This window comes from Spermophilus citellus (genome assembly GCF_964194105.1).
Source record: "Spermophilus citellus genome assembly, chromosome: 3".
Lineage (NCBI taxonomy): Eukaryota > Metazoa > Chordata > Mammalia > Rodentia > Sciuridae > Spermophilus > Spermophilus citellus.
This window is the reverse complement of record NC_138184.1, coordinates 89,677,757-89,705,739: the sequence shown is the minus strand read 5'-3', so window position 1 is coordinate 89,705,739 and position 27,983 is coordinate 89,677,757. Positions and strand designations below refer to the sequence as shown.

The following is a 27,983-nucleotide window of genomic DNA, read 5'->3' as shown; positions in this document are numbered from 1 at the left end:
CCCCTGCTTTCCAACATTTTGCTTTACTATGACACAGTGGATGCTAAGCCCTTGCATAGCACAATATATATATATATATATATATATATATATATATATATATATGTGTGTGTGTGTATATATATATTTTAAATATTCTTTAGTTATCATCAGGCCTTTATTTCATTTTTTTTTTAAGAGAGAGAGGAGGGAGAGAGAGAGAATTTTCAATATTTATTTTTTAGTTCTCGGCGGACACAACATCTTTGTTTGTATGTAGTGCTGAGGATCGAACCCAGGCCGCACACATGCCAGGCGAGCGCGCTACCGCTTGAGCCACATCCCCAGCCCCACAATATATATTTTGATTAAAAAAAAAATCAGGGGCTGGGGATGTGGCTCAAGCGGTAGTGCGCTCGCCTGGCATGCGTGCGGCCAGGGTTCGACCCTCAGCACCACATACCAACAAAGATGTTGTGTCCGCCGAGAACTAAAATAAATAAATAAATAAATATTAAAAATTCTCTCTCTCTCTCTCTCCCTCTCCCTCCTCTCTCACTCTCTAAAAAAAAAAAATCAAAGACTAGGGTTGTGGCTCAGTGGTAGAGTCCTCTCACCTAGCACATGTGAGGCACTGGGTTTGATCCTCAGCACCACATAAAAGTAAAATTAAAGATATTGTTTCCACCTAAAAATATTAAAATAACATTTAAAAATATCTACAAAATGCAAAACACTATAACAATTTGTGATTTTCGAATTTTACAAACAGGTAATTATAATTTTTATAACTTGGAAATACATCTGTAAGGTAGCTCACTATGGACTATGGTAAATTAAATGGGCTGTCACTAGATATTCTCTCTCTATCTCTCTTTCTCTCTCTCTCTCTCTCTCTCTCTCTCTCAAGAAGTCATTATTGAATTGTACTTAGAACTGGTCCAAAGTAAATCATCATAAGGTTAGTGTTCAATCTGTCCAATTTGTTTAAATAAATTCGAACTTTAGTACTTCAATACTAACAATAAAGTACCAGACACATACTATACATGTTACCAAAAGCTCTGTCCTTGTCCCTGATGCCAACCCAGTAATGAGGACACGGTTTTGAGAAAAAGGAAAAAGAAAATTTATTGCTTTGCTACCAAAAGCAGAAACCCAGGGTCTCCTGTCCCAAAGGCTGGGACTCCACCCATTAGCAGGAACAGGGGGCTTTTACAGAGTGACTCAAAGGCAACATTCCACTGTCCTCTGTTGGAGTTGTCATTCACTTGTTAATTTAGGAGATAGTCATTTCTGAGATCTTCTGGTGCCATCCCCAAAGTCTGAATGACTTCTTTCCTATGGCAGGTGTGTGCTCAGGGACAGATAACTCTGCCTAGGAAGAAAAGTAGCCCTACTTCCCCTGCGATTAGAGAGTGGGAGAGATTAGGGAGAAGCAGGGAGAGAGGAAGAGAAACAGGTCCATTTTAAAAATAAGGAAATTACTTCAAATTTCAAAGGAATCTCTCTTTTCATCTCAACACTTCTCCTCTTTTTTTTTTTTTTGATACTCACCAGATACTTATATTTTTTCCTACCAGTTTAGCAATCCCAGAGAGAGAGAGATCATGTTTTCCAATGGTTCTAGCAAACAACTCAGGTTAGTAATCTATTAGCTTTTTTTTTTCTAATGGCTGGGGGCTGGGGATTGAACCCAGGGCTGCGAGCATGCTAGGCAAGGGCTCTGTTTCTGAGCTACTTTATTTGAGATGGAGGTGGAGGGTCCTCACTAAATTGCTGAGGCTGGCCTTGAACTTGTAATCCTCCTGCCTCAGCCTCCCCAGTTGCTGGGATGACAGGCATGAGCCACCCTAACAGGGCACAGATGGTCTGGTTAAATTGCCCAGGCTAGTCCTGAACTTGCTATCCTCCTGACTTACCTTCCAGTGACTGGGATATCTACCTGGACTTTGGGGATGGCACTAGAAGATCTGCAACTGACATTATTAGCCATTAGCCTTTTTTTTTTTTTTTGGCAGGGGTGGGGTGGGGGTGGGGGGTGGTATCAGGGATTGAACTCAGGGCTCAGGGGCACTCAACCACTGAGCCACATCCCCAGCCCTATTTTATATTTTATTTAGAGACAGGGTCTCACTGAGTTGCTTAGTGCCTCCCCAATGCTGAGGATGGCATTGAACTCATGATCCTCCTGCCTCAGCCTCCCAATCATCAGTCTTTTGAGTCCCTTGCAGGACCTGAGCCATTGCATGGTGCATGAATGGAATGACCTGATTGGTGTGCCCTGGTCACATGCTCATTTGGGCCAATTGGTGAAACTAAATTCTCCCAAATGTTGGAGACGACGAAGGAAAGAGGGACTGGTTACCAAAGGAAACTCAGGGTGCTACTGTCAAAAGGAAGGTGAACAGATGCTGGTAAGACAAAAACAGCGGATAAGTATGCCGTCATCTGAGTTAGTGACCAGAAGCTCTGCTCAAAGGGAGGAAATTAGGTTATTAAGTCTCTGCAGAGGTTAATAAAAACCAACCTGTTCAGCTTCTCCAAAAACTAAATGTTTAATAAGGTCATTTGCTCTTCTCACAATACAGGACTGACAAGAAGGGACTCAACCAGTTTTGCCACACGAGGCCAATACATATTCAATGTAGAGAAGAATTAATTAATTAATTAATTTGGTGGTGCTGGGGATCGAACCTGTGGCCTTATTCATGCAAGGCAGGTATTCTACCAACTGAGCTATATCCCCGTAGCCTGAGGATTAGTTTTAAAAGATGATAAAATTTTATCAGGATGAGATGTTCTTGGTTAAGTCAGGCAGTGAAACCCATCTTTCCTTAGCCAAACCAAGGACCCTGTTGAGATGAGGAATTCAAAGCCTCTTGACACTCTGAGAGCCTTATTACAATATTTTTTGGGGGTACTGGAGATTGAACTCAGGGTTACTCAACCCCTAAGCCACATCCCCAGCCCTATTTTGTATTTTAAATAAAGACAGGGTCTCACCGAGTTGCTTAGCGCCTCACTTTTGCTGAGGCTGGCTTTGAACTTGTGATCCTCCTGCCTCAGTCTCCTTGGCATACAATATGTTTTTGCTGTAACAAAAATAATTATAAAAAGCATTACATGCTTTTTGCAACAAATTTAAGTCTGTGGGTGTAGCTCAGTGGTAGAGGACTTGCCTAGCATATGCCAATTCCTAATTCAATCCACTGCACCAGAAAAAAAATATTTTTTTTCAAACAATACAAAAGTGTGTACAGGAGAAAATTGGTTATTATGGTATAAATAATGACTATAGTAGTTCCAAAAGCTGTAATTTATATAACACCATCTCTGTGCTGTACACTATTATAAACACTTTACATAAATGAACTTACTTTGCCTTTGTATTAAAATGTTGTAAGAATATTGTCCCTATTTTATACAGGAGGAAACTGAGCCTTAAAAAGAAGTGAGGCTGGGTGTGCTGGCAACTTGAAAGGCTGAAGCAGAAAGATTGCAAGTTCAAGGCCAGCTTCAGCAACTTAGCAAGACCCTGTGTCAAAACAAAAAATAAAAAAGTCTGGGGATGTGGCTTAGTGGTATAGTACCCCTGGGGTCAATCCCCAGTTAAAAAAAAAAAAGTAGACATGGTGGCTGGCACATGCCAATTACTCAGGAAGCCGAGGCAGGAGGATTTCAAGTTGGATACTAGCCTGGGCAACTTAGTGAAACAGTGTCTCTAAATAAAAAATAAAAAAGGCTGGAATTACAGCTCAGTACTTGCCTATTATGTGCAAGGCCCTGGATTTAATCCCCGATACTAAAAGTATACATATATATATATGAATATATGTGTGTGTGTGTGTGTGTATGTATGTATATATATGAAATCTCTCAAACCTTGGAGAGACAGAGTGTTAGGGTTCAAGTTGTTGGAAGAATATATATATAATATAAAATTATATATGTATGAAATTTTATATACACACATATTTTTCATCGCCCAAAAAATTTTAAAAAGAAGCCACCATAATCATTAAGCAATCTTTCCTCATTTCCCCCATCACAGTCCCTGGCAAACATTATTCTGCTTTGTTCCTGTATGATTTATCTATTCTAGATATTTCAAATAAATGGAATCATACAATATGTGACCTTTTGTGCTTGCCTTTTTTCACTTAGAATAATGATTCTACCTTTATTATCAGTGTTCTCTGGAGAAACAGAATAGAATGTGTGTGTGTGTGTGTGTGTGTGTGTGTGTGTGTAAGAGAGAGAGAGAGAGAGAGAGAAAGAAAGAGAAAGGGATATTTATTTTAAGGAGTTGGCAAACCCAAAAATCTTCTGCATAGAGCCTGGCACAGTGGCACACACTTGTTATCCAAGTGACCTGGGAGAGGCTGAAGCAGGAGGATCACAAGTTTAAGACCAGCATCAGCAGTTTAGCAAGATCCTCATCAACTTAGCAGGACCCTGTCTCAAAAAATAAAATAAATAAAAGGGCTGTGGATGGAGCTCACTGGTAAAGTGCCCCTGGTTTCAATCTCCAGTACCCCCCCCAAAAAAAAAAATATTCAGGTAGACTAGCAGGCTCTCAAGCCTCGGAGAGACAGTGTTAGGGTTCAAGTTGTTGGAAGAATTTCTTCTTGCTGATGACATATCAGTCTTTGCTCTCAAATGGTCTTCAACTAATTGGATGAGATCTACAGGCACCATGGAGAACCATCTGCTTTACTAAATCCACCACTTTTCTTCTTGTTGTTGTTTTGTTTTGTTTATTTATTTATTTTTGCAGTGCTAGGAATGGTACCCAGGGACTCACCTATGCTAGGCAACAGCAGGCAACAGCTATACCACAGAGCCACACTCATCTCATCCAAAATGCACCCTCACAGAAATACCCAGGGTAATGTTTGACCACATATCCAGGCCTTGGCACCCAGCCGGATATGTGGTCAAGGCACTTCTCTTTTTCTATATTTATTCCTTTTATCTGCTGGACTTTGAAGCAAGTTCTGAATATCACAGAATTTCATCCATTTGTATTTCTGCATGCGCGTGCGCGCAGACACACACACACACACACACACACACACACACACACCATCAGCACTAGGGGATTGAACTTGGGGCACTGGGCCTCATGCCTGCAAAGCAAGTGCTATACCATTGAGCTACATCAGTTCTATAATTTCTTTCTTTTTTTTTTTTTTTGTTGGGGAGGGGTACTGGGGATTGAACTCAGGGGCACTCAACCACTGAGCCACGTCCCCAGCCCTATTTTGTATTTTATTTAGAGACAGGATTTTACCAAGTTGCTTAGTGCCTCGATAAGTTGCTGAGGCTGGCTTTGAACTTGCAATCCTCCCGTTTCAGCCTTCCGCGTCGCTGGGATTTGCTGAGGGCCATTGACAAGTAGGAATGACGCATAGAAATTTCCTTGCCAGCGTACCCCATGTTAAATGGACTTGCCTTGGAATTTCGCTGTTGACATTGCATGTAAGGTGACCCTGCTCAAGGACGAGGGTGGATCCAGGTTTAAGGTATCCTGCAGGTTTGAGGAAGTATCCCCCTCCTTGGGTTTAGGGCGTTCCCGGTTTAAGACAAGTTTAGGGCGTTCCCGGTTTAAGACAATATGGGTTTTAGGGAAGTTGGAGGCTGAAGATTATTGCTGCTGGAAATAGGGCGTTCCTGCTACCTGAGCCCCCGTTGAGTTCTCGGGAGATTCAGAAAGTAATTGGAAAAAAGCCTCGTGAGGTAGGTGAATTGGGCGGTGGCAGAACTTGGATTGCCCCAGAACTTGTTTGTTGAAGGCCGGTGTGAGTTCGGGAATAAAGAATTGCTGTTTGACTCGACAAAGCTGTGTGGTGGCTCGTGATCTTGTGCCCAGCCAAGACATTGGCAGGGATTATAGGCCTGCGCCACCACACCCGGTTTAGAATTTATTTCTTAAAGGCATCCTTTGTTTTGCTTTGTTTTTTGGTGCTGGGGATTGAACCCAAGGCCTTGTACATGCAAGGCAAGTACTCTACTAACTGAGCTATATCCCCAGCCCCTTAAAGGCAGAGTCTTTCCATAAACATAATCAAAATATCATCATCACACATAACACAACTAGCAATAATTTCGTAACATTCTCAACTAGTCAGTGTTCAGATTTTCCCAAATATCTCAGACATTCAACAGTTGGAATTGTTTGAGTACAAATGATTACATGTCTCTTAAATACCTTTGAATCTATAGTTTCTCTCTCTCTCTCTCTCTCTCTCTCTCTCTCTCTCTCTCTCTCTCTCGTACTAGGGATTTAACCCAGGGGTGCTCAATCACTGAGCTACATCCCCAGCCCTTTTTTATATTTTACTTAGAGACAGGGTCTCTCTAAGTTGCTAAGGCTGGCTCTTTGAACTTGTGGTCCTCCTGCCACAGCCTCCAAAGTCGCTGGGATTACAGGTGTGTGCCAGCATTCTACTTCCTCTTCTAAGTTTTTCTTACATTCTATATTCTCAAAGAAACCTTTGTTTATTTTTTTAAGTGATACTGGGATGTGAATCCAGGGGTGCGCTCTCCCTGAGCTGCAATATCAGCCCTTTTATTTTATTTTTATTTTTTATTTTCTGATAGGATCTCACTAAATTACCCAGGCTGGCCTCCAACTTGTCATCCTCCTGCCTCAGCCTCCAGAGTGCATGGGATCACAAGCGTGTGCCACCACGCCCAGCTCAACGTTTGTAGATTTTAAAGTTCATTCTGAAGTAGCAGGGTCCTTCCTTGTCAGAACCTGTGACAGGTCAGGGTGACACTGGGGATACCTTGAAGAAATCCTCCTCTCTCACACTTAAGGACAGGATTTTCTCAGGCTTAGGTCCAAGGCTTTTCCTGGGCTGCACTCTTTCCCAGAGAAACAAACAAATTTTAAAAAGTGATGAATCATTTAAACTTTAAATTTGGTCAGTAATTCTTCTTCCTTTCCTTCCCTGAGAGGACGTTTTGAAATAGTTGGGTAGAGAGGAACTCTAGAACTTGAACACTAAGAGTGAAAAGGCCACTGCGGGAAGTTGAAGGTGACTTAACAAAAGTTAAGTGCATGTTCTGAGTCCTGCAAAATGTGAATGTGGCCTTACTTGGAAAGAGTTTTGCAGATCTAATTGAGTTAAGGATTCCACCATAAAATAATTCTAGGTTATCTAGGCCCTAAATCCAATAGTGAATATCCTTAAAAGAGACTCGTGGAGCCAGGAAGAGCAACACACCCCTGTGATCCCAGTGACTTGGGAGGCAGAGGCAGGAGGATTGCAAGTTCAAGGTCAGCCCAGGCTGCTTAGTGAGACTCTATCTCAAAATAAAAAATCAAAAAGGGCGGGGGCTGGGGATGTGGCTCAAGCGGTAATGCGCTCGCCTGGCATGCACGGGGCGCTGGGTTCCATCCTCAGTACCACATAAAAATCAAATAAAGATGTTGTGTCCACTGAAAACTGAAAAATAAATATTAAAAGATTTTTTTCTCTCTCTCTCTCTCCTCTTTCTCGCTCTCTTTAAAAAAAAAAATGGCCGGGATGTAGCTCAGCAGTAAGAGACCCTTGGGTTTCATCAACAGCACTGAAAAGGGGGTGGGAGGACAGACATGGGCAAGAGGCAATGTGACCACCAAAGCGGAAATTACAAGACTGCAGCCTCAAGCCGGGGATGCAAAATGCAGGAAGTAGAAGCTGGAAGAAGCCATGAACCAAGAGTCTCCCAAAGCCTCTAAAGGGGTGCAGTCCTGCCAACACCTTTGCATCAGACTTCTGGCTTCCAGAAGCATGAGGGAATAGCTGATGTCAACACATTTGTGGTGATTTGCTACTACAGAATCAGGAAGCTAAGACAGTCCCACACACAGGCCCCTGGCTGGAGAAGGAGTTTTGGAGAAGCAGAGCCCCTAAATTCCTACAACACAGGCAGCTTCTCCTCCTACCACCTGTGAGGTGGGTGGCCCAGCCAGAATGTCCACTTCCTGCCCTTGTCATTAGGAAAGCGGAATGCTATCTCATAACAGCATCAGAGGAGGGGAGCATGACAAGGCCCGAGAGACCTGAGCTCTTGCCACATCAGCCTGGCAGAGGTGTCCAAAAGTTCTGTCTGTCCGCTCTTCCTGTTCAGGAAGTTAAGGATTCCACCATAAAATAATTCTAGGTTATCTAGGCCCTAAATCCAATAGTGAAATCCTTAAAAGAGACAATGGAGCCAGGAAGAGCAACACACCCCTGTGATCCCAGTGACTCAGGAGGCAGAGGCAGGAGGATTGCCAAGTTCAAGATCAGCCCAGGCCACTTAGTGAGACTCTGTCTCAAAATAAAAAATCAAAAGGTCCTGGGATGTAGCTCAGCAGTAAGGGACCCTTACAATGAGGAAACTGCACAGGCCCGGCACCATTTGTTCACTTATTGAAGATACACTGTGTGTCCACCTGTGCCCGGTGAGGGGCTCTGTATGTTCTGGGGAGAAGCAAAAGTAAATCATCACCAGACTGTGTGACAAGTGTGTGGGTGGCAAAAGTGGCACAGGAAAGAGGGCTTCTTCCAGGCGAGAGGGGGAGATTCACAGAAGGCTTGGAAGTGATGTTTCCTGGGCTTCCTATGTGGTAGCCACAAACCACAGGTGGCTTTTAAATGTTAATCAAAATTGAATTTCATTAAAAATTCAGTTCCTGTGAGCCCCGTTTCAAGAGCTCAGTAGCTACCTGTATATGGTTGTCCCTTGCTATCTATAGGAATTGATTCCAGGACCTGCCTCCCCTCATACCAAAATCTTGTTAGACGCTAAAGTCTCTGATATAAGATGACTTAGCCAGATGGGGTGACCCAACCTGCAATTCCAGCAACTCAGGCGACTTAGGCAGGAGGACCACAAGTTCCAGGCCAGTCTGTGCAGTATAGGGAGACCGTGTCTCAAAATAAAAAATGTAAATGTAGCCCAGTACTAAAGCACCCCTGGGTTCAAGCCCCAGTACTATAAACAAAAATAAAAACAAAAACAAACAAACAAAAAAAGGCTTAGTGTTTGCATATAACCTATGCAATATACTCTCCCCCCTCCCCCCGGAACTGGGGATTGAACACAGAGGCACTTTAACTGAGCTATATCCCCAGCCTAGCCTTTTTTTTTTTTTTTTTTTTGGAAACAGGGTCTCACTAAATTGCCCAGGTTAGCCTTGAATTTGCAAGCCTCCTGACTTAGCCTCTCAAATAGCTGAGATTACCCTAGTGAGCCACTGTGTCCAACCTCTTCTATACTTTAAATCATCTCTAGATGACTTACAGTAACTAATACAATATAAATATTATGCAAATAGTTGCTATTCTGCATTATTTAGGGAATAATGATAAGAAAAATGTCTGTTTGAGTTCAGCACAAACCCAATTTTTAGGGGGCTGTTGTACTGGGGATTGAACTCAGGGGCACTTGACCAGTGTATTTTGTATTTTATTTAGAGACAGGGTCTCACTGAGTTACTTAGCACCTTGCTTTTACTGAGGCTGCCTTTGAACTCACGGTCCTCCTACCTCAGCTTCCAGAGCTGCTGGGATTACAGGCATGTGCCTGGCCACAATTTTTTTTTTTAAATATTTTTGGTCCACATGATTGAATCCTCAGATGTGGAACTCACACTATGGAGGGAATACTGTATTCTAGAACATTTTCAACTTTGTAGAAAGTTCTATCGGAAGATGCTGGTCTAGGCTTTGGCCTCCCAGTGCCTCACATATGCCTTACCACTGAGCCACAACCCCAGCCCTTCTGTTCGCATTTTATATGGATAACTTCACAGAAATGGTGTGTCCTACACATACTGCTTTGTGAGTGTCAGACTGTCTCCTGTGTCACAGAGCCCTTCAGTGGTAAGGCCTATTACAGCCAGCCCTGCATCAATCTTCCCTTCAATGACTGTGGACTGTTCTAGATTTGTGTGTGTGGCAAAATCTACATAATATGAAATTTACAATTTTAACTACTAAGTAGTTAGTTCAGTGACATTAAGTGCATTCACATGGATTTGTTGTTTGTTGTGCTGGAGGTTGAACCCAGGGGTACTGAAATACATTCCCTGTCTCTTAAAAAAAAAAATTGAGATAGGGTCTCACTAAGTTGTAGAGGCTATCCTTAAATTTGCCATCCTCCTGCCTCAGCCTCCCAGTCACTGGGTTATAGGCACACACCACCACATCCAGCTAAACATGCTTTCTTTTTTTTTTTTTTCTTTTTCTTTTTTAATACCGGAGATTGAACCCCAGAGGTGCTCTACCACTGAGCCACATCCCCAGCCTTTTTTATTTTTTGAGACAGGGTCTTACTAAATATCCAAAGCTGTCCTCCAACTTGCGATCCTCCTGCCTCAGCCTTCCAAGTCCTGGGTTTACAAATATATGTGTACCATGCCTGGCTTGATTCCCATTCCCGAATTACAGGAGTTCTTCATATCTTTTGCATGGTTTGCCAATATGATTTCCACTCCAGAGGTTGCCTTTTTTGCTCTGCTGACAGTGTCCTTTGGTGATGAAAAGTTTTAATTTTTTTTTTTTTTTTTTTGGTACCAGGGATTGAACCCAGGGGTGCCTAACCACCGAGCCACATCCCACCTCCTTAATTTGCTGAGGCTGGCTTTGAATTCATGATCCTTCTGCCTTAGCCTCCAGAGTCACTGGGATTACAAGCATGTGCCACTGCACCCGGCCAAATTTTTAATTTGGATGAAGCCCAGTTTACCTATTTTTTTCTTTCATTGCCTGTGCTTTTGGTGTCATATCTAAGAAATCAATGCCAAATCCAACTACATGGAGTTTTCCTCCTAAGTGTTTTTCTGAGAGTTGTGTGCTTGTGGCTCTTCCGTGGAGGCCTTAGATCTATTTGAGTTCATTTTTTGATTGATTTAATCTGAAACATGAAGGAGAGGATGTGGAGTATCCTCTGGAGCATGTGGTCCTCCAATAGCGGTCCCACCTTCCGTAGCCCCTGGGGTAGAATCAGAGCAATCTGTATATGAAAAACCACTAGACTGGGGCTGGGGATGTGGCTCAAGCGGTAGCGCGCTCGCCTGGCATGCGTGCGGCCCGGGTTCGATCCTCAGCACCACATACCAACAAAGATGTTGTGTCCACCGAGAACTAAAAAATAAATATTAAAAATTCTCTCTCTCTCTCTTTCTCTCCCCCTCCTCTCTCACTCTCTTTAAAAAAAATTAAAAAAAAAAAAAGAAAAACCACTAGACTTCCAGAGAAAGAGAAACTGCTCTTAATCATTTGCCTTCCAGCTAATTCTACAGAGAGAGGCAAGTTATTTGACAAGTCAGGATGTGGAAAAGAAAGCAGTTACTGTTAGTTATGTGGGGAAAAGGGAAGAACTTGCATTTAGAAGAACTACTGCCCCTTCTGATAACACAGAATGAGGAGGACTTACCATGGGAGCTGGGGCGGGACAGGTCTGACGCCCTGGGTTCCATCCCCAAGCACTGAAAAAATAATATTTGCCATTTGGTGAAATTTCCAGGCTGAGCACCTGAAGGTCTGCAGTGTTACTCACCTAGATTCTTCTTGAGTGTGACAGCCTACAGTGGTTACTACCCCAATAGTTAACTCCTCAGAGAACCCCAAAGTTCATGGAGGGAAGGTAGCTGTTAGGAGCTCTCAGAAAGCTCATCCAGGTCCCTATTCTAGGCTCCTCTTGCCAAGAGCATGGGACTTGTCTTCAAGAAGTTCATGGCTGGCCTTGGTGGTGCACACCTGTCATCCCAGCGGCTCTGGAGGCTGAGACAGTAGGATTGCAAGTTCAAAGCACAAGTTCAAGCAAAAGCGAGGTGCTAAGCGACTCAGTGAGACCCTGTTTCTAAATAAAATACAAAATAGGGCTGGGATGTGACTCAGTGGTTGAGTGCCCCTGAGTTCAATCCTCTGTACCAAAAAAAGAAGAAGAAGAAGAAGAAGAAGAAGAAGAAGAAGAAGAAGAAGAAGAAGAAGAAGAAGCAGCAGCTGCTCATGGATGAGTGGGGAACTAGGTGTAGCAAATGTTCGGTGAGCACAAAGGCTTTTGTGTGTCAATCTGAGGAATGTGACTTTCAACCTAGAACAGAGGTGACAGACCCAAAAGCCAGTAGAGACCAGGAATGTAAATTAAGAGGGGCCAAGCAGATCTAAGGTAATGGGGAGTGGTGGGGACAGTGGCAAACTGCAGAACTCATGCTCTCAGAGGGCAGCTACTCTTGGCTCCAGCTGGTTGACACCAGGTGGGATCATTGGTCCACTGTGGCAGATCTTCCAATTTTCTAAAAGGCAGAAATCCAGGCTTCCATAGGACAATCCTAGGTTTTCTAAACACACGGGCCAAGCCAAACTGGTGTTTGCACCCTGTGTGACCCACAGGCCACCCATCTGCCGCCTTGACAGATACTGGAGAAGGATTAGAGAGAATAGGCTAGAGGAAGAGGAACCAGCCAGGAAAGTCAAAGTTTCCAAGTCCAGGTGGGAGGAAGTTCTTGGTATTCAGTTGCAAAATGTAGCTCTCTGCTAACCTCTGGAAGAAGCTGCTTGCATTCTTCCAATGTACCCTCCAATCCCACACCCACCCCCTTTCCTAAATGGGGAGCAGAAAGGCACAGGGCAGAGAGATAATCCCTAAAGTCAAAGGGCAGGAAATTTCGGCAAAGACTCCAATTTCTCAGTGCAGTCTAATTTTACCCAAGATGATTTTAGAGATAGATCCTTGCCCAACTCCCCTAGTCCCCGTCCTCCCACACCCACAGGCTCAGCAATAATTAAAATAAAAAACGTTCATATCGTGGCGTTTGGCTCTTCTGAGCGACCAAGCTCAGAGCCAAGTCTGGCTCCACAGAGGCGTCTCCTGGAGACAGACATGGAAGTGGGCTTCAGGTCCATTTCATGGTCTTGCTGGTTGTGCAACTGGTCACTTGGCTTCACAGAAGCAAGCAAAGGGTAGGGAGGTGGGGAGGAAGGGGAGGGAGAGTGACCCCCTCCAAAGAATTTTTCTAACACCCAACAAATGTCATATGTTTAGACCTTTTTTTCTGTATAGACCCTCCCAATTTTTGAGTGCTGTTTTTGGGAGTGGGCACAGGAAGTGCCTCCGAGCAGCTGCAGAGCAGAGCCTCCCCTCTCTGGCATGGCCTGGAGTGTCCCATGGGATGGAGGAGAGGACAGGGCAGTCAGGCAAAGGTTAGGGGAGGAAAGCAATGGCAGAGGCTCAGACTGACTCCAGGAAATGTTTGTATTTCTCCACCAGGAGGGAGGACAAACAAGCGTGTCCCTGCCTTCTGGGCCAGTACTGTGAGCTCTCCAGGACAGAGTGAGTCGCAGGAGAAAGAGGAAGCCGAGTATGAAAATTCTTCTGGGGGCTGCACTCAGCAACTCCTCTGCAGCACGAATCTCATGGGACCCTCTGGCCACTTCCCACCTACAAGATATCACATGCATCTCGGAGTCTGGCCGAGCTACAGGCTTCACCTCTCTGGAAGACAAGCGGTTTGTAACCCCAGCTTCTTAGAAAGGACCTCCCTGTGGCTTTCGTTTCCTGGCTGATTTCTCCTCCGGGTGTGGTAGCCCCATCTACCCCTGGGTGCCGTGACTGATTGTCAAGGTGATGAGGTTGAAGGCACAGCCACTGGGTCAGTGGTAGCACACAGATAAGCACCTGTTCCTTGGTGGGGACTCCAGGGGCCACTGGGCACCCCGGACACCTGTCCTCCCTGCACTATGGACAACAGGTCATGCTGCCTCCTTGAGGGGGACCTCATCTCTCAGGTGATGCCACCCCTGCTCATACTGGCCTTCGTGCTCGGCGCCCTGGGCAATGGGATTGCTCTGTGTGGTTTCTGCTTCCACATGAAGACCTGGAAGCCGAGCACCATTTACCTTTTCAACTTGGCCGTGGCTGATTTCCTCCTCATGATCTGCCTACCCTTCCGGACAGACTACTACCTCAGAGACAGAAACTGGGCCTTTCAGGATCTTTCCTGTCGCCTGGTGCTGTTCATGCTGGCCATGAACAGAGCCGGGAGCATCGTCTTCCTGACAGTGGTGGCCGTGGACAGGTATTTCAAAGTGGTCCACCCCCACCATATGGTGAACACCATCTCGAACCGGACCGCAGCTGGCACCGTCTGCGTCCTTTGGACCTTGGTCATCTTGGGAACTCTGCATCTTTTGACGGAGAGCCACCTGTGTCTACAGAAGAATGCCACGTCTTGTGAGAGCTTCATCATGGAGTCGGCAAACGGCTGGCACGACATCATGTTCCAACTGGAGTTCTTCCTGCCTCTGGGCCTCATCGGGTTCTGTTCCTTCAAGGTGATCTGGAGCCTGAAGCAGCGGCAGCAGCTGGCCAGACAGGCTCGGATGAGGAAGGCTATCCGTTTCATCATGGTGGTGGCCGCTGTCTTTGTCACTTGCTATTTGCCCAGCGTCCTGGCCAGACTGTATTTCGTCTGGACATTGCCCTCCAGCGCCTGCAATGCGTCTGTCCATGTGGCCCTCCACTTCACCCTCAGCTTCACCTACATGAACAGCATGCTGGACCCCCTGGTGTATTATTTTTCAAGCCCCTCGTTTCCCAAATTCTATACCAAGCTTAAAATCCATCATTTGAGACCCAAGCAGCCAGGACCCTCAAAGTCACAGAGGATGGAGGAGATGCCAACTTCTGACCTCTGTCATAAGAGTTGCAGCAGCGTGACAAATAGTGTCCAAAGCCAGCCAGATGTTCAGGGGGACCTCCAAGTGTGTTGAATGGCACTAAAACAAACAGGCCAGCAACGTCAAGGAGGTCAGATGGCCACTTTGAGTTAATTCATGCTCAGGGGTGGGGGACCTTGAAAATGCTACCACCCCTTCTTAGCTGTATCTTTTTTACTCTGTTGGAAGTGAAACCCACGTTCCTCTACCTTTGGGGAAGGTTCCAGTCGGTGGAAGTGAGTGTGTTGCATTTGTGTAATCTGATTACAGTGATAGGGGACAGGATGGGCATGTGTGTTGGTTAGGAATTGCTCAGCTCCTATGTAATTTTAAACGGATGAGGATACAGGTATGAATCTTTACTGGGTCATGTTCTTGCTCTTGGGGGGAGTTATTGAATTTAATGATGTATCGCTATTTCCTCTTCTTTGACCTTAAACCCTTACTTATTTTGAAAAAAAGGAACTGAACTGAGTCAATAAATAAAATAAAAGGAACTGAACTTTTATTTTAGGCTGAGAGAGGCTCTTTAAATCAGGATGTCTTGGTTCTGATGATTTTCATCTCCTTTTGGGCCCCTCTGTATATTTCTTTGTCAATGTCTTGACTTCCAGGTAGCCCAAGAAGGTGCTAAAGGACAGGCACCTTCCCTGGTTTCCCCAGGGCTTGCTGAGAGTTTGAAAGCCTGCTGTCCTTTCGCATGTGCTAAATCCAGCATAAGTGCTTTTGACTGCTTGTTATGTACGTGTGGATTGAAATCATTCTTTCTTTCTTCTTCAAATATTTACTGAATTTGAATTTAGTATCGGACATCTGCGTCCCTTGTGCCTGGAGGGTTATTACTCTTGCGTGCCAGCAGTTTTGGGAGCAGCAGCGATGTGTAAGACCCTCACCCTTTCACTGAAAATCGTTTCTAGACCATGCAAACATCACAGTTTTTCTCTCACAGTGGCTCTAGCTTGTGCATAAGGTGTTTCCAAATAGGTTTCTGGAACCCTCAAAACCAGATGATTCTGGAAATGACAGGCTGCTCCTCCCTTGAGTTAAGGGAAGGGAACCCAGGCCAAACTCAGCTCTATTCCCGAGCCACAAAGTGGTGAAAGTAATTCTCTGTTCCTCCACTTACACCGGCTCTAATTCCCAGGGTAGTCTCCCCACTTAAGGATTTTGCCAACATTTAGTTCTTTAGCCTGAAAAGACCCGGGGAAGACTGGCTTATTACTTCCTTCTTCAGAGGCGCTGCACAGCCTGGCAATCAAAGGAACAATCTAGAGAGTCTGACGGATCTAATTTTGAATCCCAACTCAGCTACTTCGTAAGCATGTGCAAGGTGCTGGGTTCGATCCTCAGCACCACATAAATAAATAAATAAATAAACAAATAAATAAATGTATTGTGTTCAACTACAACTAAATAGAAAATATTTTTTTAAAAAAATAACGACCTTCAAAGGGTCATTGGACAGATTCAATGAATTCAATCCTGAAGCACAAGGACTTTATTAACCGTTATGTCCCCAGTGCCTAGAAGAACACCTGCACATAGTAAGTGCTCAAAAAATAATTGTTGAATGAGTGCATGAAGAAGCACATATGAATCACGAAGCTCTATGTCTGCCAATAAGTGCTCAATGCTATGACTTATTCCCTGAATACATTTTATATATAAAGAAACTGAAGCCCGGTGTGTTGGCGCATGCCTGTAATCCCAGACAGGAGGATCAAGAGTTCAAAGCCAACCTCAGCAACTTAGAGAGGCACTAAGCAATTCAGTGAGACCCTGTTTCTAAATAAAATACATAAAAGGGCTGGGGATATGGCTCAGTAATTTAGTGCCCCTAAGTAGTTCAATTCCTGATAGGAAAGAAAGAGAGAGAGAGAGAGAGACAGAGAGAGAGAGAGAGAGAGAGAGAGAGAGAGAGAGAGAAAGAAACAAACAAACAAACAAACAAACTGAGACACAGAAGTGATCTCCCTGTGGTTATGAGCCCCTAAGTAGCCACCCCATTATCTCTTACTTTGCAGCTGCTCAGCCCAGGGAGGGGTTAAGGTTAGGAATTTTCTTTTCTTTAAATACTGAGGACTAAATCCAGGGTCACACATATGCCAGGCACAGCACTCTACCACTGAACCACATCCCCAACCCTTTTTCTAATTTTATTTTGAGATGATGCCTCACTAAAGTGTCCAGACTGACCTTGAACTTACGATACTCCTGCCTCAGCCTCCAGAGTACCTGGGATTACAGGCATGCACCACTGTGCTTGGCTAAGGCAGGGATTCTTATCAGCATCAAAGGACCACAAGCCTCCCAACAGAAATCTGTGAAAACCCCGTGCTTCTACTTTTAAAATTCTATTTTGGGTTATAACTCTTTCCTGGGCTGCTGCTTTGTTGCTTCATCTTAATAAAAATGTGTTTTGAAAGAAAGTCTCTTTCCTGTGTGACTTTGGTTTGGAAGACTCTGTGACTTTTCCTTAGAGAAGGAACAAAAGTCTCTACAACCCAGAAGCTCATGGGCAGGTATGTGGACAGAGCTTCTCACTAAAACCAGCAAGAACCAACGGAAAGACACATCAAACCAAACCTCAAACTTGGGCTTGATTCTAAGTTTGCTTCCCTTTTTAAGTTCATAGAATGTGACACAAACTAAATCTCATCAAGAAACATTCTTCAGAAATCCTAAGGAAGAGGAATGTAGCTTTGTTGAAAAAGCCCTGTTTAAATTACTTGGAAGAGGAGAACTGTTGCTTTGGAGGGAAATATTTTACCCTGGTGGGGTCTTTTAGGAAGAGTTACATGAAATTGTAGAGGATATAGAACCATATATTCCATAGGGATCATGTAGGTAAAATGAAAAATACCTTTTTTTTTTTTTTTGAGGGGGGTACTGGGAATTGAACAGGGAATTGAACCCAGGGGCACTCAACCTCTTGCCCCTGAGCCACATCCCCAGCCTTATTTTGCATTTTATTTAGAGACGGGGTTTCACAGAATTGCTTAACACCTCGATGTTTCAGAGGCTGGCTTTGAACTTGTGATCCTCCTGCCTCAGCCTCTGGGATTACAGGTGTGCACCACCATACCTGGTCAGAGTGGGTTTATTTATTCTTTATTAAAATTAAAATTGTTGGGCTGGGATTGTGGCTCAGCGGTAGAACACTTGCCTAGCATGTGCAAGGCCCTGGGTTCGATCCTCAGCACCACACAAAATAAAATAAAGATATTGTGTCCAAGTACAACTAAAAATAAATATTTTGAAAAAAAAAAAAGGTATTGTGTCCATCTACATCTAAAAAAATAAAAATTAAAAAAAAGAGAGAGAAATTGGGGGCTGGGGATGTGGCTCTAGCGGTAGCGCGCTCACCTGGCATGCGTGCGGCCCGGGTTCGATCCTCAGCACCACATACAAACAAGGATGTTGTGTCCGCCGAGAACTAAAAAATAAATATTAAAAAAATTCTCTCTCTCTCTCTCTCTCCTCTCTCCTCTCTTCTCTCTTCTCTCTCTCTCCTCTCTCCTCTCTCCTCTCTTCTCTCTCTCTCCTCTCTTCTCTCTTCTCTCTCTCTCTCTCACTCTCTAAAAAAAAAATTCTCTCTCTCTCTCTCTCTCTAAAAAAAAAATTCTCTCTCTTTCTCTCTCTCTCTCCTCTCTCTCTCTTTAAAAAAGAAAAAGAGAGAAATTGTTAAGATAGTGTCTGAAGTCACGCGGTGTCTGTAGGGTCTGCTTTTGATTGTCTCTGGGACACAGGGGTTAAACAAGTTGTTAAATATTCTGCAGGGAGGGCTGGGGCTGGGACTCAGTGGTAGCGCACTTGCCTAGCATGTGTGAGGCACTGGGTTTAATCCTCAGTACCACATAAAAATAAAAAAATAAAATAAAGGAATGGTGTCCATCTACAACTAAATAAAAATAATTAGGGATGGGGTTGCAGCTCAGAGGTAGAGTGCTTGCCTAGCAAGTGTGAGGCACTGGGTTCAATCCTCAGCATCATAGAAAAATAAAATATAGATATTGTGTCTACCTATAACTAAAAAATAATAATGATAATAAAAAAAGTCTACAGGGAGGCAGGTCAGGCGAGGCTGGGACTTGGCCCCACTGTGATCAAGCTCTGGCCTTACTTGCCTTCTGATCCACAGAGGGTTCCAATATGACTCAAGACTCCATCATCACAGTGAGGACATCCGTGACTTCAGGACTGGCTCCATCATTTGCAGGGCCCAAGGCAAAATGAAAATACGAGGACGCTTGTCCAAAAAGTAGTAAGAATTTCAAGATTAAAACAGCAGAGCTTTAAACCAAACCACAGCCCCTCCCTAGCTCATCTATGCAGCTGGGTAAATGTGCCTCGGGCACACGCAAGCACGTGATCCAGGGGGAAGGTTTGGATATTTTATTCCTTGTGAGGATTCACTCATTCATTCATTTCCTCTTCTGAGGAACACTAAGGAGACACCGGTGCTCCCCGGGGACAGTAGAAACACGCATGGAAAGCCCAGCCCCTGACTCTGGGGGGGTCCATTGACACCAATGGGAAAAAATGAAATTAAAATTCAGTGTCACCTCAGAGAAAGGGGTAAACAGAGGGACCTCCAGGAGAATCCAAGGGTCTTTCCTGGAAAACAGCTGGAAACACCTTAAATGTCCTTTTCAAGGCCATCAATTTAACCAGTGGCCTTTTAGTGGACATTTCGGGTGTTCCCAGCTTTCCTCTATTTTAACCATGCTGTTGTTAATTTTCTGAATGATGTATCTTTGAGCACATGTTTGAGGGTTTGGGGAAGATTTTGAAAGATTATTTGATGTAGGACTATGGGGCCAAAAGATAGAAATACCTGGGAGAGGTGGATACACAAGACACATGGCTGCTGGGGCCAGGCTGGGTTCAGATACCATTTCCTTTACTTATTCACTGTGTGATCTCAGGCAAGTCACTTAACCTCTCAGTGCTTTGCTTTCCTTGTCGGTAAAATGGGGACAAGGATACCTGCTCCAATGGGTTGTTGCAAATACTAAGTGAGTTTAGATGTACACCTAGAATTGTGCCCAAAGTAGAATCAGCACGATTTCTGGGTTAGCTTCTACTGTAATCTTGACAGATCCCAAAAAATTGTCCAACTAAAAGGCCCAAACAAATAGGGTATGAAAAAGCCTTCCCCTCCATGCTCTTGACAAGGACTTTGTTTAATATGTATTTTGCTCTTTCTGTGATAAATCAGAACCTTGCTCTTCTGAAGTGAAGTCCAACCTTATCAGTTTATTCCTTTGTTTTTTTTTTTTTTTAAGAGAGAGTGAGAGAGAGAGGGGGACAGAGAGAGAGAGAGAATTTTAATATTTATTTATTTTTTTCTTAGTTCTCGGCGGACACAACATCTTTGTTGGTATGTGGTGCTGAGGATCGAACCCGGGCCGCACGCATGCCAGGCGAGCGCGCTACCGCCTGAGCCACATCCCCAGCCCCAGTTTATTCCTTTGTGCATGTGCTCTTGGGGCTGAGCCTGAGAAGGCTTCGCCTCATCCCAGTGAAGACCTAAGCTTACTGCCTGGTGTTAGCTTCACCTTTAGGTCTTTGAGCCACGTAAGTAATTTTTGTGTCTAATGTGAGGAAGGGGCTGGCTCTTTTTCTTGTGGGCTAATTGTCCCAACATCACTTATTACAGAGACTATTCTTTCCCCCACTGAATTGTCTTGGTGCCCTTGTTGGAAACCAGCTCACCTGGAGTCTCAGTGGTACACACCTATAACCCCAGTGACTGGGGAGGCTGGGACAGAGGATCCCCAGTTCCAGGCCAGCCTGATCAAATTAGCAAAGCCTGGCCTCAAAATTTAAAAAAGGTTGGGCGGGGGGTGCTAGGCTGCAGCTGAGTGGTAGAGTGCCCTTGGGTTTAATTCCTAGCACCCAGGAAAAAAAAAGAAAAAGAAAAAGCAAATCAGTGCACCATAAACACAAGGGTATATTTCTAGACTCGGTCTGCTCTCTGGATCTACATTTCTATCCTTATGCCAGAAGCACACGGTCTTGTTGTCTAGCAACCTTTTAAATATAGACGAGTGCATTATCCTACTTAGTTCTTCTTTTTCAAGATTATTTGATTATTCTGGTTTGCCCTTAGGTTTTTCTTTTCTTTTCACATTAAACCCAACACTATATTTTAAAACTCTAAAGTACTCTCCATATACTTTGTAAACTTCCCAACTCCTTTTGTGTGTGTGTGTGTGTGTGTGTGTGTGTGTGTGTGTGTGTGTTGTTGGGTACTGAACCCGGGGTGCTCTACCACTGAGCCACATCCCCAGCCCTTTTTTATTTTTTATTTTGAGACAGAGTCTCACAAAGTTGCTTAGGGCCTCACTAAGTTGCTAAGGCTGGCCTGGAACATGGAATCCTCCTGCCTCGGCCTCCTGAGTTGCTGGGATCACAGGTGTGTGCCATGGTGACACCCGGTAACAGTGGTTGCTTTAGGTCACTAAGTTTTGTGTCCATTTGTTACATAGCGGTAGATAACTGAAACAGAAATCCCAGTGTAGTCAAAGACATGGAATAGTTAACTACTTCACCTCTCTAAGCCTTGGCTTTCCAATCTGTGAAATGGGGATGATAATAAAAGCACCTCTCTCACAAGGTTTTTGTGAAGATTAAATAAGGCCATACATGCAAATCTCTTAGTACAATGCCTGGCACACAGCCTGTAGTTGACAAATGATAGCTAGTTTTTAAGTGGCTGTTGTGTTTGTTTTTGCAGTGCTTGGGACTGAACCCAGGGCCTCATGCATGCCAGATACTTAAGTGCTCTACCACTGAGCCACACCCCCACAGCCCTATTATTTTTAATAATACCCATCTGAAGTTCTAGGTACTCAGGCAGCTACTCAGGATTCTTTCAGCCCAGGAGTTTGAGGCTGGCCTGGGCACTACAGCAAGACCCTGTTTCAAAATAAAATTAACTGGGTATGGTGGTGCATTTCCAAAATCCCAGCTATCCAGGAGGTTGAGGCAGGAGGATTGCAATTTCAGGGTCAGCCTCTGCCATGTAGTGAGATCCTGTTTCATAATAAAAAATAAGAAGGGCTGAGGATGTAGCATAGCAGTGAGGGGCTTACCGAGCATGCGTGAGGTTCAGTTCCCAGTACTGTAAACATAAATAAGTACACACATAAATTTAACTAGAATTAAAAAAAAAAAAAATCAGTTCCCTGGCACACCTTAAGCTGTCAAAGAATAACCAGGAGATTCAAGTTAATTGTCAGAGTCATGGAGCTTCCGCCAAAGTCTGGGGAATCACTGTCTTAGTTTTTGTAATGATTCATCATAATAAGTTTCTGTACAGCTCATGCACAAGTAAGAAAAAAAGTCGATAAAAGAAGGACTTATGCAAGACAAAACATGCCTACTTTATGGGGGAGAACGGGAAATTCGGATTTACATTCCGTCTGAACAGTTATGAACTTTGATTTTAAAATCACAGGCTGAAAACCGAAAGGAAGCTAGAAGGTTGTCTGACTCCTCAGTTTGCAAGAGAGGAAGCTGTGGGGTTAAGGGGTTTCCCATTTGGTTAATGATATAAACAGAACAAGGCTCAGCTTTTTTCTAGTCTTCCCCAATTTCCAAGGGTGACAATATTTGTTGGTCTTCTTTTTCAATTTTACCTGCGACTAACATTTTAAAAGATTACAAAATTGTAAAACCAAGGAAGGAGGATCCCTTGCAAATTCCAGCTCCCAGAAATTACTGAAAATAGTTTTCCTGACTCTTCTTATTAATAAAGGCCCTCAGGATTACTTCATAATGGTGATGTCACCCAAGTGCACACATTTATCCAAAAAGAAAATGCAATATTCCCAGGCAGCAAGGACAGCGGGGAAAAATGGCCAAGTATTTCCACAGAACCTGAATACAACTGCACAATGCAACCTCAACAGAGTGCAAGCTGACAGGCGAGACGATGGCATAAGAGACAGTGCCACATAATGGTTAGGGACTGGATGTCAGTGCCAGATTCTAACCCAAGTTTTGGGTGGCCCTGAGTACATTTCCACCTTCTCTGAGCTTCACTTTCTCCCTTCTTTCCTTCCTTTCTTTCCTTCTTTCTACTGGGGATTGAACTCAGGGGCACTCGACCACTGAGCCACATCCCCAGCCCTATTTTGCATTTTATTTAGAGACAGGGTCCAACTGAGTTGCTTAGCTCCTCGCCATTGCTGAGGCTGGCTTTGAACTCGGGATCCTCCTATCTCAGCCTCCCAAGCTGCTAGGATTATAGGCATGCGCCACCACACCCCGCCATTTTCCCCATTTCTAAATCAGAGTCAACAACAGTCCCTCCCTCATAGACCACAGTCAGAGGATGAGATGAGACAATATATTCAAAGCGTATAGTGCATAGGTGCCACTGTCAACCCCAGTTTCATCATGACCTTCCTCGTTGAGGGTCCCTAGTCCCATGAGAGTCTAATATCAGGTCATCCTTACTCTATTTAGCTGTCAGAGGTCTATAAACGCCTGTTAGTGAACCCAAGTATGCAGCTAAAGGAATAAATCTCCAATTTCTCAAAGTAGAACACCACAATTCAGAAATCTCTTGTGCAGCAAAACTTGATAAAACCAAAGATTAAAGGGTAGAAATGTTCTGCAGGATGACACCCAATCCCACTAAAAAAGCCAAGAGGTAGTATGTGAAATGGTGTCCTTCTGCAAAGCCAAGTTCAATGACTGCTTAGGTCCTGTAGTTTTAACCCTAATTTTGAAAAAAAAAAAAATTAGAGTTTTTAAAATATCATGTGCAGGCTGGGGCTGAGGCTCAGTGGTAGAGCACTAGCCTAGCATGTGTGAGGCACTGGGTTTGATCCTTAGCAACACATAAAAATAAATAAATAAAATAAAGATCCATTGACAACAAAAGAAATATTTTTAAAAAATACCATGTGCTTACGGTGGGGGTGGTGGTTATATGGTGGTGGGTGGCAGAGCATATATAAGGATTCTCCATACTTTCTACTCAATTTTGCTGTGAACCTAAAACTTCTCTAAAAAAATTAAGTTTATTCATTATAAAAAATCACATCCTTAAAAATAAGTCACTTAATTTAGCATGGAAGCGTTTCAAAATCTAATACAAACAAACAAGAAAAACCCAACTTAATTTAACATACCACTGGCAACCAACCTGGGCTTAAGTTTTCAAACATCTTATGAAATTTTATGCTTTCAAGTAGTATTTTTCCCCCCTAACCAGAGATTAATTGCAGAATTCTATTGTGGAAAAGCAATTCACGTTTGTACACAGAAGTGGCATAGGAAAAAAAAAAGCTCAAATTAACCCATAAAACTGGTAAAATGGCCAAAGATGGTCTTGTCAGTCTTTCCCAAAGCAATCACGCACATGCTACCATTTTTTAAAATCAGATGCGTGCTAATATTTCATGCTAATTCTGAAGGTTTCTGGAAAACTATACTGTTTAGCACAGGGACATTATTATTGCAATTGTTGATCTGTCAATTATGTAAACAAACCGAAGACTGTCAATTAATTTTCCAGTGCTGGGCAGTTAGTCAGGTCCATACATACAGCCTTCCAAAGGGATGTCCCCATTTTTTTTTTTTTTTTAGTAATTTGCAAATGACATTTGGCTTGCCTGAACTTATCCTTTATATTTAGAAAAATTTGTGGGTTCTTGTCTGCCCAGAGGACTTTTTATTACTTGTTTATGCAAACAGCAGGTTGCATAAGAGCCAAGCTAGCCTTTTTTTTTTTTTTTTAAGTGATTTCGTAGTTTCCTGGTAACCATTCAGTCATCTATTTCAACACCCTGACATGACATAAAGGCAAATGCTGAACCACACGTTCACCACACACTTCTTCCTTGAGCATTCTCTAGGTGAGGCGCTCTGGAGCGGACAGACCTGATCCACTCATGAACCGGCAGCACTCGCAGAACTATTCTCTGATGATACACAACAAGAACTGCTGTGTATTCCGGGACGACTTCATTGCCAATGTGTTGCCACCGGTGCTGGGGCTGGAGTTTGTATTTGGACTCCTGGGCAATGGCCTTGCTCTGTGGATATTCTGCTTCCACCTTAAGTCCTGGAAATCCAGCCGGATCTTCCTGTTCAACTTGGCCGTGGCTGACTTTCTCCTCATCATTTGCCTGCCGTTCCTGACAGACAACTATGTGAGGAAGTGGGATTGGAAGTTTGGGGACATCCCTTGCCGGCTGATGCTCTTCATGTTGGCCATGAACCGCCAGGGCAGCATCATCTTCCTCACGGTGGTGGCCGTGGACAGGTATTTCCGGGTGGTCCATCCTCACCACTCTCTGAACAAGATCTCCAATCGGACAGCGGCCATCATCTCCTGCTTTTTGTGGGGTGTCACCATCGGCCTGACGGTTCACCTCCTCTACAAAAACATGCTGACCAAGAACGGGCCCGCGAATCTGTGCAGCAGTTTTAGCATCTGCAAAACCTTCCGGTGGCACGATGCCATGTTCTTCTTGGAGTTCTTCTTGCCCCTGGGCATCATCTTGTTCTGCTCTGCCAAAATCATCTGGAGCCTGCGGCAGAGACAACTGGACAAGCATGCCAAGATCAAGAGAGCCATCAACTTCATCCTGGTGGTGGCCATTGTCTTCATCATCTGCTTCCTGCCCAGCGTGGCCGTGCGCATCCGCATCTTCTGGCTCTTGCACACCTTGGGGACGCAGGACTGTGAAGTGTACCGCTCAGTTGACTTGGCCTTTTTCATCACCCTCAGCTTCACCTACATGAACAGCATGCTGGATCCACTTGTGTACTACTTCTCCAGCCCATCCTTTCCCAACTTTTTCTCCATGTTGATCAACCGCTGCCTCCGGAAGAAGACACCTGATGAGCCAGATAATAACCGCAGCACCAGCTTGGAGCTCACGCAGAACACGAGTACTACCAGGAGTGTCCCGAACGCCTTAATGGCTAACCCCAGTGAACCATAGAGCCCCTCTTCTCTGGCCCCATCCTCTCGTTAAATAACCTCGCCAAGAGGGGAGGTTGTCACCAAGAACCAGGATCTCTGGAGAAACAGTTTGGATGTTGCACACTAGACCTGGCCTCCAGTTCCCTGAAACTTCCAAATTCAGAGAATCAGATTTAGAGAAATGGCACGGCAGAGCCGGAGGCTCGGTTGCAAGGTGCGATCACAGAAATCTCAAGGAACGGAGAGTAAAGGCACCTGAAATTTCTGCTTCATCTCCATACTTTATCTCCATACTTAGAGAAATGGCACGGCAGAGCCGGAGGCTCGGTTGCAAGGTGCGATCACAGAAATCTCGAGGAACGGATAGTAAAGGCATTTGAAACTTCTACTTCATCTCCAAACTTCTGCTTCATCTTCATACTCCATACAATGGCTGATTGTCCATTTTCTATTGCACTGGGATGAAGCCAGGGAGCTGCCCATCGGTACCTGTGACTCGTTGGCTTCTTACCTTCCCTAGACTGAGACTTGGGTGACCCTCAGCTCCTAGTGCACTATCTAGCCTCTTTGTGAACTTCAGAGAGATAAGAAAAGTCAAGAGATTGGAGGGGAGTTATGTTGCTCCTGGAGGGGACTCAGGCATGGCTAAGCAAGCCAGCAGGTCACCTGAGTTCCATGGGCGCATTCACCTTTCAGCCATGTTTTGCAGAAATGGGCTAGGTGAAGAGATTCTTAAGCTTTGGTTAATATCTGAGTTTCCAGAGATGGTCAGAAAGGGATTATCCCCAGGAGGGACTGAGCGGAACAGTGTTCTGAGGGATAAGGAATGGCATTTGTGCCACAACCAGTAACTAATCAATTCTTCTCTCATTTACACTAATTTGAAGATCGAGCAGTTAAAAGGCTTCAGGGAAGAGAACTGCTTCCCACCTGTTTGCTTCTGTCATAAAAGGGAAATATGTGGCTGCCCCGTGGTTAGGAGGGAAGAATCCTCCTGGTTTGTTTGCTTGTGTTTCTGTACTTATAATAATATCTACCATTTTAATAAATTTTGATAGGAGACACAGTCTGGTATTGCATGTCTGGGTTATGGTTCACAGAAATCGGCTTCTTACTTAAGCAGAGACCTTTATGGGCTGTTAACTATGTCCTGGTAGGAAAAAAACATAGGGACACAGGCACTGAATTATATTATAAGACAGCTAAGTAAAAATTACCCATGTCTTGGGTCAGGAAAGGCCTGGGAAGAAATAAAAACAAATGAATCTAGAAGGGTGGTGCAGAAAAGATTGCAAGAGCACCTTTTATTTAGAGTTTGTTTATTTATTTATTTAGAGTTTGGTGAGTACTGCAATTGGTATTTGTGTATTTAAAAAGGAATCAGACCAGAGTGGGATTTTTTTCCTGTAAGAGGGGGAAGAAAGAGCTTCCTAGGGAATAATTTCAGTTCCCTGTTCTGAGATGGAAAGGAGATGTACTGGTTTGGGTCTGTGATCCGTCCAAGTTTCTGTTACGATTTCATTTCCATCTCTGTCACTCCTTGATCAACAAGATGAGGCTTGCTGACTGGGATGCAGATAAGGAATGCAGATATGCAGACTCCTAGCCCTCTATGAATGGCAGTGAATGGAGAAAGATGGCTGGGGATATAGCTCAGTTGCTAGAGTACTTGCCTTGCATGCACAAGGCCCTGGGTTCAATCCCCAGCACCACAAAAATAAAGAATGAAAGAACCACTTCAGTTATTTATATTAAAAAATAAATGAAGAAAGACACTTCTGAGTTTCTCAGAGAGGTTCATCTGTCACCAAGAATCTAATAAGTTAAAAGCAGGGATCTCTTCTTAAAGAAGAGAGAGCAGAGATGAGCTCAGAGGAAAGTCGGGACTTCCCCAGCCTCAGATGCATGAGTCAGCACCAAGCCCAGTGTTGAAACTCCAGTTCTTCCAGGGGACCAGGAGGTTTGAAGTGTTTGGAACTCAACAACTCACATTCATTCGTTCATTCATTCAGGCGTTTCCGGTGTGCCAGGTGCGCAGGGGTGGGGATAACTGGGAGGGCCTCTAGAAGGAAGTAACCTTGAGCAGAGCCCTCAATGACAAGACAGAGCAAACAATGAAAAAATCGCAGGGAAGGACATTTGCTAATGCAAAGGCCCTGAGGTGAGAATGAGTTGGAAGTAGTTTCCTGTGGCTGTCTTAACAGAGCACCATAAACTGGGTGGCTTAAAACAACAAAAACTCATTCTTTCACAATTCTGAAGGCCATAAGTTCAATGTCAAGGTGTCGTCAGCAGCGTGCTGCTCCTTCTGGAGGTTCTGAGGGGAATCCAGTCTGTGCCATCCTCACAAC

General features: G+C 44.2%; 2 protein-coding genes across 2 annotated transcripts; both read left to right on the top strand.

Annotated features, from left to right (window-relative positions):
• Window positions 1-13,252: 13,252 nt before the first annotated feature.
• On the top strand, window positions 13,253-16,071 carry HCAR1 (hydroxycarboxylic acid receptor 1). The gene has a single exon (XM_081286510.1). The coding sequence runs from the start codon at window positions 13,704-13,706 to the stop codon at window positions 14,733-14,735; it is 1,032 nt and encodes a 343-aa protein (XP_081142636.1). The 5' UTR covers window positions 13,253-13,703; the 3' UTR covers window positions 14,736-16,071.
• Window positions 16,072-24,592: 8,521 nt separating this feature from the next.
• On the top strand, window positions 24,593-26,612 carry LOC308644058 (hydroxycarboxylic acid receptor 2; the record flags this gene model as incomplete). The annotated part of the gene is made up of 1 exon (XM_081284747.1): window positions 24,593-26,612. One exon carries the CDS (start codon window positions 24,593-24,595, stop codon window positions 25,649-25,651), a length of 1,059 nt encoding a protein of 352 aa, XP_081140873.1. The 3' UTR covers window positions 25,652-26,612.
• Between the last annotated feature and the right edge of the window lie 1,371 nt (window positions 26,613-27,983).